Source organism: Sitodiplosis mosellana, unplaced genomic scaffold (genome assembly GCF_009176505.1).
Source record: "Sitodiplosis mosellana isolate CC-2019 unplaced genomic scaffold, AAFC_SMos_1.0 Smas_scaffold_1, whole genome shotgun sequence".
Taxonomy (NCBI): domain Eukaryota; kingdom Metazoa; phylum Arthropoda; class Insecta; order Diptera; family Cecidomyiidae; genus Sitodiplosis; species Sitodiplosis mosellana.
In genome coordinates, this window is record NW_022595244.1 from 9,913,825 (window position 1) to 9,926,197 (window position 12,373).

Here is a 12,373-nt window from a genome sequence, read left to right on the forward strand (position 1 = left end):
GTCGGTTTGCGCCCGTAAAATTTGCGACGATTAATTGATTCTACACAATCTTTTCGTTAATCACAACTTAATCATGATTAACTATTTTACACAATCATGATCAAGTTGGTGCAGTTAACCACGGCGACATCATGATTAATACAACAAGTTAATCATCGCCGATGATTAAAATTAATCTCTTGCACAATCACTTAATCATGATTAATTGCGATTAAGTGATTAAGTGGCATCTTAATCATTTTAAAAATGATTTTGCAAGTGATTAAGTAATCGCAAAACGCCCACCTGTACACTCGAGTGCGTGTATTTGCGCGCACATTAACAGTGGCCGTTCGAGCGTTCGCATAACAAATAACTCATTGCAGTTTACTTTTGAGATAATTTCGCCCAAAAGTAGTTGAAACCGCTATATTCAGCCTAGGTAATATTACTCACTAAAACACAACTACTGGAAAGAGTTCTAGATGGAGTTAAATATTCACACCTAATCTAATGTATTGAAACTCCATATACATGCTCGGAGTATGGTCTAGTCATTTGTTGAAAAAAAAGGAAACACAATCCCAAAGGTCCATTTTGTATAATTTTTTCTCAATAATGCATCATCGTTTGTCCACCAAGGCGTGTTCAAATGTTTCAAACTATGTAAAAATATCACCGGCATTTTAAATGGGAATGTTAAAAAATGAAATAATATTGGTTTTTCCGATTTTTCCTTATACTATTTAAATTTAGTTATTATTCTGAACTGAATCAAGTCAAATCACTCTGTTCCAATCAAACAGAAAAAAAAGAATCATATATAAAGAGTTTGATCGATTTGAAATTATATTGAGAGTCGCAACTGTATTTATCATTACACTGATCGTCTATAGAATGCAAAAATCGTCTATCGAATACATAAATCAGCGAACATTAACGAATGAAACTAGATGCGTTCATTTACACCTTTGTTTGACAGATAGTTCAACGCATAGGTTTTGACGAAACGGTGTGTAGATTTATGACACAGCGAAGATAAACTGTCGCTTCGCACTCAAACTAGCAGACTAACGCGGCTACAGTCAATACCATCCACAGTGTTGAAGTCACTGATTGATCAATATACATACAAACATACGGCTATTACTCTTGAATGAATTTAACACACAATCTTACGCACATACACACTCAATTAAAACTGTCGTCTTTGGGCTATACAAATGTCGATTAGATCTTCGTGTAGTTTAAAAAACTGATATCGCTGCTATCTGAATGTTAATCAGACGAACACACAGGTGATTTTTTTTCTCTTTTACTCAAAGATAAGATGTTGTAGCTGTATTCGTGAGAGTGAAGCGTGTGTGATGGTTTGTAATAATACATTTGGATCTGGGATTACAGCATTATTGGTGATTCGGTCGTTCGAAAATAAAAACGCGCTGCATTCATTAGTGTCACAGTAATAGCTTTGCTCGCTGTCGCTGTAACATTTTGGCTTTAGCGAATGACGCATAAAATCCGAGACTACTATCACATGAAATTATATTTTTCCTACACAAGTTCATTGTAAATGCAATTCAAGTATAGCTATTATTAAAATTGATGGATTTTTTCTTTCATTTTTTTTAAAATTTTGTTTAAATCACAACGTATTCTGTGTTCAACTGTGCTAGTTTTAAGCGGTTCAAATCCATTGATTCTTCTTTGTTGTCACATCAATTTGTGTTCAGTTGTCGTTAAATAATTAATGTATTTCACTGTGATTGCATTTTTGTGTTCGTATGTATGCATGTTATGTTCGACATTTCATTGAGTTTCGCGGCTTTTCACAGCTACATTGATGCTGATGTTGTGAATATCTTTCTGTGGCTGTCGATTCCGTAAAAACGTAACAAAGAAAGAGTGAGGGGGAAACAACAGCGTGAACTCAGTAGTATATTGTTTGTTACGCATAAAAATGTGATTCTGTGCTATTTTCGGTATTATCTTTACAGCCCTAGCTTAGAAATCAAATAAATACAAAAAAGATAACGTGTGATATATTGGTGCGAAGTTTGTTTTTTTCGTTTGTTCGTTTAGCAAGCGTTTTTTGTCTGTGGTTTGTTGTATTTTGGGCAAATAGCAACTCAACCAAAAATATCAGTCATACACGCACGCTAAAAATCAATCAGAGAAGAAATATGCCGCATACAACTACCTGTAAAATTACATTCGACGATAATCCTGACTGTGTTTATTATGGCGGTCAAGTGGTTCGCGGCCGTGTCCAATTAGTTTTAGGCAAGGAAAAAACCATCCGAGGTAATCCATCTACTCTAATTTCAACGCAAAATTGTATCGTTTTTATCTTTATTCCCATTGAATTGGCATTTTCCTTTGTTTGTTTGCTCAGCCGTTTGTGAATCAAGTGGGTAAAAAATTCATGTCATGTTCAGTGTTTTATTTGATGGTTGTAAAATTCGTCTGAAACATGTCAACCACCCGAAGTTGAAAAAAAAAATTATGATGAAAAAACAATTGATGATATAAAATCCATTCATGCATAAGCCATTTGTGGTTGAGCCTCAATCGCTTTTATTCTGATTGATTTTTTGAATTTCATTGCATTTTTATTGTTATTATCCACTTCCTTTTGTCATAATTTTCCAATAACTGAGCCCGGTTCTTTTTTTTCATCACTTCGGATGTGCATTGTTCGATGACATTCGGCATTGTCGTTGTTATGGAAAAAAACACCATCACCGGTTTGTTGATGGAAACAAAGGAATTTATGTCGACTATCTGGGTAGAGCGTATTCCTATTGGACTGAAGGCACTGGAAGCAAAAAAGAATCGCACACCGCAACCGAAATCTATTTGGAAGAACGCCAATACCTATTCGGTGATCGCACCGGTAAGCACTCAATTTGAATGTGGACGCTTTTGTTTTCTCTTTCTCTCTTAATGGCTCTATTTAACTTTACGGTTTTTCTTGGAATTTATCCCATAATCACCTAATATCACCTTCTTCCTTACAACCATATATCGAATCAGTTTTCACTTTCATACGGATTTTTTTCTCATTTTTTTTTTCTATTCAAAATAAAACACATATCGCAATTCATAGACTGTTAATGATTTACTAATTAGTATTGAAAGCACTTCAGCTTCAGATATCAAAGGAAGTCAAGTAAACACGTGATTCTTCATCAAGATATAACAAGTGTATTGTCATGTGTATTTGTGCTTATAAAATGAACAAAATTGAACTTTTCCTTTGTTTTTGTCATGATGGAATTAGCCCATATTTCATATTGACCAACTAAGCAACGAAAAAAAATCCAAATTAATAACATGTGAACTGCGATAGGTGTTTGCTGACACTTGTGTTTCTTCTTGATGATTCTATGAATACGAATGAACAAGTGTCGGCTTGGAAACAAATGACTAGAAACTCCACATCGAAATCATATGTCATAATTAAAATTTATGAGATTTATTTCACACCTTTTTCGCTTTCAAGTCCAACATGTACTTGTCAAATGTGTAGCCGTTTTTTTTATCACATTCAAAGGATTAACTCGATTTATGGTAATCATTTGTTACCTGTTTATTCAAGGGGAAAAACACACTCATGTCTAATTTTAGTAAATTGTTTAATGCATTAATCTTGTTGAGTAAATATTAAATTTGAAATGTGCTGTTGTTAATTTTATCAAACAGGTGAATTAACAATTGAGCCCGGCACATACACATACGCATTTCAAGTGTTTTTGCCGTTGGGTGTGCCAACAAGCCTCGAAGCCCAGCATGGTCACGTTCGTTATGGATTGCAAGTGGTTTTGGATCGTCCACGATGGCCCGATCAAAAATTCGAAGAAACATTTACCGTTATCAAACCGTTAAACCTCAATCATGATTTGACATTACGGGTAATTCTTCGTTTCAATTTTCATGAATAAAACGTTTCGAATGCCTACCGAAGGAAAACAATAATTCCGAATCAATTACATTCTTTTCATCTATTTTATCTTTGCTCTCATGTTGTTTACAGCATCCGATTGTTGAAGAAGAAACAAAACGCTTTAATCCATTCTGCTTGCTTAGTTGCTGTGCATCGGATCCACTGTTTATGATAGCAACGGTGCCAGTTAGTGGATACACACCTGGTCAAATGATAAATGTCGATTTGGAGCTCACAAATGCCAGCAACGAAAATGTAAAAGCGTTCATACTTCAAATCGTTCGAGTAAGTGAGTTGAATGATGAATTTAATGGTCTCGACCTTCGGCTGATGGAAATCCGTGTCGAACTGTGAATTTGCAAATGACGAAGAAAAACGGTTTCAATTGCTGCAATCGATCGAATTGCAAACGTACTATATGGAAAGCAAAACGAGAACGGTTTTAGCGCAGCATGTGAACATAATTTAGTTAATTGAATACCGTTTTGGCTGTTGTTGCACTTTGACTCTGTTTTAACACAATTTTTTTTCTGCCACCGGAGTGCAATTCACCAATGTTTTTTCCTTCAATTTTTTCTTCTTTTTTTGTAACAGGAAGTCAAGTTTTTTATTTATGAAAACAGTCCGAAACATAAAATCGAAAGGGATGCAATCGCAGAGGTTCAAACGAGAGGTTGTTTTCCACAGCAAAAACAAGCGTACACAGTAAATATTCTGGTTCCGCCAACACCTCCGACCGATGTTACCACCAGCAAAATTGTGCATGTTAAATACCATTTAAGAGTGAGCATGATTTGACGAGAATATCCATCTGACTCCGTATTTCGTTTACGGTCTCGGTTTTGCTTGAGTCAATATGTATATGAATGTGTATTTTGTTTTGTTTCATTTTAATTGAAACCAGATTGAGGGTTTGACAGGATGCTGCCACATAAATCCAACAATAACGATTCCAATAACGATCGGTTCATATCCGATTCTAGACCAACCACCCGAATATGTGGCCATCATGAATGCCATCACGCATTCGACAAACCAAAATCCAAATTCAAATGCAAATGCGAATGGGAATGTGGCACATGGAAATTTGGGTACGGGTACAACTTCAGCAAACAATGAACAGGTGGTGTGTCCGCAACAACCGAGCGCACCAGCATCCGAAGACATCAAAACTACAGATGCTGAACCGGCAATTCCATATCCGCAAAACGGTTAGTTAGCAACAAAATGCCCAAAAGTTATTCAACTATAAAGCGAAAACTTATTGCATCACTATTTTATTTCCTTTTTGAATATGCGCAAAACTTCGGCATTTTAGATCCACCATCTTATGAGCAAGCCGTTAAGGTATTATTTGAACGAAAATTTGCCCCAAATTATCCAGTGTATCGAAGGCAAACATCGTACTCAAGTCAAACAAACACACCCGTCCTAAGGCGACACTGTAACTCATAGAAATACACACACACACACACACACACTCGAAAATATTGTCAACAATCAACCCTTTTGAAGCCCCGTAACATTTACACATATATATATATATATAGGTACTAGCTATTGAGATTTATGGTTTCAACTGACTGCATCGAATGCCATACACTTGGAGCTGCTCAACTCCATCGAAAGTGGAATATTTAAGTGTTTAAGTACTCTAGGTTGTCTGTGATGTTGTACAATGAAATTGGACTTGATTGAATTACGCAAACGGAAAACTTGCCCCGACTCAATTCAATTCACAAACGCTACAAGCTGATTTATTAACGATAACAAATGGACAAACACACACAAAACCTACCAATCTCAAACTGATTTATGTTGTTAGTCGAATAAATGGAATTTTACACGCATTCAACGAATAATTTTCAGTTGTCAGTGAGGTCTATGTCCATGTTATGATCAAAATAGAAACTTTTTGTTCATGAAAACTGGAATATTCACAATAAAAAAAATTGGAATAATCTACACATTTGACTGAGAATGAACTTTTCTATAGATATTTTCAGAATCGATCATTTCTGACATCTTCGTTCACTTTGGTTGTGAGTAAAGTCCATATTCAACGATGCGTATATTTTTAAGTGATATGGACATTGTCATTTAAAGTTATAAAACAGTTTCTCACTAAATATACGATTTTTTTGACTTTTTGGTCAAAAAATGCCAAAAATGGCCAGAAATATTTTTTGTCCGATTTGGATGAAATCTGGTACACAGAAAGCTTATGAAAATATAAGAGTTATGGTCGAAAAACTGGTATAAACTCTGGTATAAACTGGTATAAACAATTTAAATTTCAATTTTATACCAGTTTATACCAGTTTTTTCGACCAGTTTCTATGAACTTCTATTGAACATCTACACCGGAATATTCGAAATAAACCGATCCAATAAAATTGATAATAACAGTTTCATGGATGGAAGAAGACTTTACATTTGATGCTTAAAATGCTTCAAAAAAACTCTATTTGTGTTTGAAATTCATTGAAAACCCGCTTTGAAGTCGACTGCTACCAACTTCTGCATCATCGAGAATCGAATGGGATTTGCTATTTGATGCCTGCATAAATAAGGAATGCGACCGTTGAAACGTTCTATTTGTGGAAAAAAGCTCTCGAATGTTATTTGAATCGATGCAATCGAAGCTGGGAGGAAAACAGGCAAGTTTTTGTAGCGATTCAACTGCTTAAATAGATATTTGCTCTATTTTGCAAGGATGTCCAATACACAGTGACACTGTGGAACGTTACTTATGTTATTAAACCGCATAATGTGGAGTAGAACAAACAAGAGCGCGAAGCAGAATGTTTCATGCATTTTCGCTATGAATTTTGTATGAAACTAGCGAGATGTGTATGTCACTTGACACATATTTATCGGTAATGTTTCACAAGAATATCGAGGAGATAGAGAATGACACAAAATGCAGAAATGCGATTATTGCAATGTGTCAGAAAAAAGTTTGAATGGCGAAAATGCGCTTCAGTATGACACCGCAACGGCAACGGCAACAACGACAACATCTCGATATTGAACATCTGCTGAAATTATTCAGTCACCGAATACACTGCGGAAATGCGAAGAGTGTAATGATATTGGTTTTTGCGTTTTCCCCACAAATCCAATTACACATTTTCTGAACGCCGCCGTCTCACTGTTAGCCGTCAATCGCTTATACATTTCCTTATTTGATCTGTCGCATCATTGTATCGATTCGATACTGGTGAATGCGAAAGATAGAGAGCGAAGGAGTGAGAGTGAGAGAGCGAGAAAGAGTTTGAGAGAGAAAACAAGCAGCAACATTCCACATCAAACCGAAATGCGAATATTGGTTTTATAACATTTCGAGACTTTATTCACATTCCAATTTCAGTGACGGTATTCAAATGAAATCACATCGCTGACATTTAACCACAAGAACCAAAATACAAAGAACAAAAGAAAAGTGAAACGGTATCACATAGAAATCGTGTCGATGTGGATCATCTCTATGGTTGATATGAAAATGGCAATGGAGCACATGAATATGGATATGAATATGAATGTACGATTGGCAGCGCTTCAAGATAATGACAGAAACGAAAGTGAAATCCACAATCAATGACATCACCGTACAGCATTTTATCAAATCTATGATCCTCAAAATATCCATGCTATTGAAAATAATGTGTTTTTATGTATATACATATTTGAAATGCCATAAAGGCGTCTGATCAATCTGTACCAACTTGAATCGAAACTCTTATTCAATATTCATTCGATTGTGGCATTTGTTTTCCTCCTTAATGTTCAGCCGACGCGAATTCATCATAATTTCTTAGTGCCACACAAACACCAAATGTTCATCATTTCTTTCCATTCGCTACGGTTATCGATGTCGTTTATATTTCACCCAAACACCACTCTCACCAGTCCATACACGCATTCTTTTATTTATTTTTTTTTATTGGAATACACGTATAGCAGTTCGTTTTTATTTTCATTCATCGATAACGCATTTAGAGAATATGCCGTAATGGTTTCGATCATAAAGCAATGTTTCGATACGATAAAATCACGGCCTGGCATATATGTAACGAATCCACACACAAAAGCCCATATTCATTTTTATCCGAGCATTTTTTTTTCTATCACTCCTTTCAAAGATGAAATATTGGAAATTTTACTCAAACTTAATGCCACTGTATTGCCCAAGATCTATTTTCATTTCAATCTTCGCTGCTGCCGTCTCTCCATTGATTTGATTCTTTCTTTTGCGTCAACACTCTCTGAACCCATATTTGTCATACAGTGCTGCAAATTTGTAGACATTAAATTGCACTGAGCACAACATATTCTTTTGGTTCACATTAAAATCAATGTCCTGAATGAAGGAGCATCATTGATTATGTGCCATATATAAATCCCAATGTGTATGTGTTGCGAGTGTGCGTTTTGCAATTGAAAGATTTATCTCTATAAGCTCAGCATATCGTCATCATTGCTTTCCGCTTCGTTATATATCCCTTCCTTTCCGTCCATGAATAGATATCGATAACAAAAGGAGATACATTAAATGGATCGAAAAGCAATTGAGTTTAATGTTTATGACATTCGATTTCAACATTTACCGCCGCCTGTTTGTGATTGGTTTTGAAACGTGTTTGCATCGGCGCGCAACTATGCCAATCCATCAAAACAGTACAGATTTAATTGCTTATAGCAATCAAAGCCATCTAGAAGATGAATGTTATCAATTTATAGTTGGAAATAAAGTTTGTATTTCCGTCCTGTCCATAGCTAGCAAGTGAAAATATTCGAAGAACTGAACAGCATTTAAAGGTTCAATGAAAATTATGACTTCTAATTTTGAGCGGTTATCTGATAAATGTAATTTTCCACACAGATGACACAAAAACTAACATTGAACACAACTGATATTTCATCGAACAGACTTCGTAATACCTGCAATTGTCGGGCACACCTCATAAAATTATGTTAAAAGTTTTTTTTTATCATCTCCTAAATTTTTGCAAATTGAACGGTCATGAACAAAGTTGATATCGGCAAACCTCAAAATAAAGCAAACACATATTGCTGCTGTGTGGATTGCTTTTGAGGTCAATGAAAAAGCCCGTGCAAACAATTAAACCGGAATTTAAATGGCATCGTTTCAAAAGTCTGTCGGTATTATGATAGCCGTCGCGTTCATTTCATTTGTGCTATTTTACTTTGGGTTTTGATTCTGTGCGAATTTCGATTGTACACCCTGGAGGCTATAACAAAAACTGCATGTGCACGATTGAATTCAATTCACGATGTGAACTCTCTGAATCGATATAAAGTGCCCGGCAACAAAACGCACTGCGGACAAAAGTTGAAACACCAAACACAGCAGCGTTCGGTAAGCATGTCACGTAGTTGAATTTTCAGCTTTGAACTTAGTCTGTGTATACGGAGTTTGGTTCAACATCGAACCACAAACGAACAATGGTGAACGAAAGAGAAAGAAACATTCACACACACACACACACACACACACACACACACACACACACACACACACACACACACACACACACACACACACACACACACACACACACACACACACACACGTATACTCAGCTGAAAAATTAAGAGCAAATTCACTCGCTTCGAATCGATAAGTCCATCGATTTTTGTTTGTGTTCATTTTGTGCGCCGATAATTTTCTTTGTGCCAATGCAATCGGTTCGGGGGAATTGCCTTTGTTTCTTTTGATTTTTCAAGCGTCTGTGTCAATAAAACTTCCTCTTTGATGCCAGTGCCGCTGTGCTTTTTTCTTCTTCCTCCTCTTCTTCGTTTTCCGTTTTATGTTGCTTCAAAGACATTTCAATTGTACTTTTAAGTTGGTGTACAGCATTGTTGAAGACATGAACACCACATGATTCCATACTGTCGACCATATGCTACCTGCACATGACGCTCATGAACTGATTGTCACAAACACAAATGTCAAATCGAAACTTTTTTAGAGGGACACAACAAAATACATTCAATGGGTGTTTTTTTACCGTGTGTCGATTAAGTGGCGCAATTTTCATGTTGAACCAGTCATTATACAGTTGAAAATGCAATAACAATCAACCTCAAAGCCAAACAAAAAGGTCTTGCATTCAGTTATTCAGCGAAAATAACTTTTGAATAGACTACAAGTGAATTAATTCAAAGGCGGGGAGAAATGCATTCAAGTGAAAATCGCTTGCTGCTAAAATTATCACCACATAACGGGGTAACAGGATACAGCGCTGCAACGTCGAGCCTGGATTTTGCAGCACATGCACAAGATTGTTTGTTTTTTGTATTTTTCAGACAACGGTGTATCCGACTCCTGATACTGAAGAGGTGATATAAGTTAATTAGCTTAAATGCTGTATTTCCTCAATGCGAAGTGATTTAAATTTCATTGGATCGATATGCAAAAATGAGCTTAACCTCAGAGTTTTGTGTGAAACGTACTTTGGACTTGTTTGAAATGGAAATACCACAAATGAAGGGTAATCATTGCTATATCAGTAGGCGGTCAATGCCTGTGAAATGAAAACTGTCAATAAAGTTTGTTGACTTTATTCTAAATACTATTGACCGATGGCTTGAACTTATTCCATCTCATCTCATCTGATTTTAATGATACAAACTGACGCAGTCAAATGGAGAAAATGTTATCTAGAAATCCTTTTAGAACGTAATCGATTTATCTTTTGAAAAGTTTCCCAACCCCATGAAGTGAGGTCCAAGCATTCCATCGAATTCAACAATGTTGTAAATGGTCATGAAGGTATTTCACAAATACTCTAAATTAAAATGGTTGTTTCGTCTTGTTTGCTTTAAGGCATTTTTCGTTTTGTCGAACAATTAGAGGCATTGAATACAGGGGATGGGGGAAAACAGTTGCTATTTAGTAGTTCATTCGGATTGTCTGGCATTTCCGACCACTTTCGTATCTTGAGTACGGCATCAGTAGTGAAAATGTTGTAAAGATGGTTTTTATGTAAGCCTATTTCATTTCACATCGTCGTTCGTATGTTCAGCAAGTGAAAATGATTATTTCTTGGCGTTTTTTTTCGGGCTCCTCCACTTCAGAATACGTGTGCTATTGCGCGCCATTTCTCTAGCAAAGAAAATAAAAAAAAGAGAGAAGCACCAACAGTAATAAATTATGTTTGAAGATGGAAAGCGGCACAACAACATCGGCATTTTGTGCTCGATGCCCAAAGTAGTAGTAGCATTTTTCGCGTATCAAAAAATACACACATAAATAAGTTAATGATGTATCCAATTTTTCTGTTCCCACTAAAATAAAGCGCACGAAGCAACCGTGTTGCTAATAAAAATTCAACAACATTTTTTTCCATTCGTCTTTGCCGACGCTTCTCAATGTATATCTATGTATCGTTCTGGTGGAATCGGTGGTGGCGATGGTTTATTCCGTATTTTGGTATTGAAACGAAACGCGTTTTATTCGTGCTCTCGTCGACGATCGATGCGGATATGATGTTCATTTTTACCTAATTTCTAATATTATGAAAATAAAATGAACCATCAAAAGTAATAAAAATTTATATTCATCGTATGCACACCGGCTTATTTGCTAGTCAGCGAATCGAAACGAATAGGACGCAATTGCACAACGGAAAGCATATTAACGGCTGACAGATTCGCCTTTTCTTTCTCTCTTGCTCTCGCTCTCGTCAGTATTTGGAATGTTGAAAATTGCAGCAAAACGCGCTGAAGAGGAAGCGACACGATGAACGGAGAAAAAAAACACGACCTATTTCATACGATATTATGTCTACTTAGCAAATGTATATAAACCAAAATATATACACAACCAATTTTCAAATGCTTTGCGGAAAATGCGATAAAGCTTCTTCTCATTTTATTTGCACATTACGATGAATATATACACCAGACAATGGGATGAGTCTCAACATATGAACACATTATGATGGTTTCGTTTCTTTTTTCTACTCTAATGATGAATATACACCATGAATTCATCATGTAGTCTTCAACAACACAAACACCATACAGAATGTGATGAGTCAGACAAGTGTGTTTGTGTGTAGTTTTGTGATATGTATTCTTTATAAATAAAACAGGCACTTCAAATATGTCACATCGAAACCAAACATGAGATGAATATCAATTGAAAATAACGATAAATTCGGGGAAATCAGCTTTTTTTCAGTATGCACATTTATAGACGCTTTACGCAAAACACTCCAAACAAATATGACATAGATTCATTTTCCGAAGTAAAGGACACACGTATGTAACATATTTATGGAATATATAAGTTAAATAAAAAAATAATATCCACAAAGAAGAGAACAAGCTTTTTTTTCGAAATACTCTATTTTCATTTAAAAAAAAAACTGGGATTCAAATCAAAGAATTCAAAAGATTCTTTTTTTTCTAGTGACC

General features: G+C 35.7%; 1 protein-coding gene across 6 annotated transcripts in view; it reads left to right on the plus strand.

Annotated features, from left to right (window-relative positions):
* The window catches only part of LOC129565338 (arrestin domain-containing protein 2-like), a 12,886-nt gene extending 675 nt beyond the window's left edge, over positions 1 to 12,211 (plus strand). The window contains exons 1-8 of one of the 6 annotated variants that reach the window (XM_055440112.1): positions 1,389 to 1,548; positions 2,036 to 2,283; positions 2,747 to 2,875; positions 3,685 to 3,893; positions 4,016 to 4,210; positions 4,520 to 4,708; positions 4,830 to 5,136; positions 5,244 to 12,211. In XM_055440112.1, coding sequence (XP_055296087.1) covers positions 1,487 to 1,548; positions 2,036 to 2,283; positions 2,747 to 2,875; positions 3,685 to 3,893; positions 4,016 to 4,210; positions 4,520 to 4,708; positions 4,830 to 5,136; positions 5,244 to 5,380 — 1,476 coding nt within the window. In that variant the 5' untranslated portion in view covers positions 1,389 to 1,486 and the 3' untranslated portion in view covers positions 5,381 to 12,211. Of the gene's footprint in view, positions 1 to 1,387; positions 1,549 to 1,580; positions 1,962 to 2,035; positions 2,284 to 2,746; positions 2,876 to 3,684; positions 3,894 to 4,015; positions 4,211 to 4,519; positions 4,709 to 4,829; positions 5,137 to 5,243 lie in introns of those variants that run through there. The other 5 variants (XM_055440130.1, XM_055440139.1, XM_055440148.1 and 2 more) reach the window with 5 other exon arrangements.
* The last annotated feature ends 162 nt before the right edge of the window (positions 12,212 to 12,373 follow it).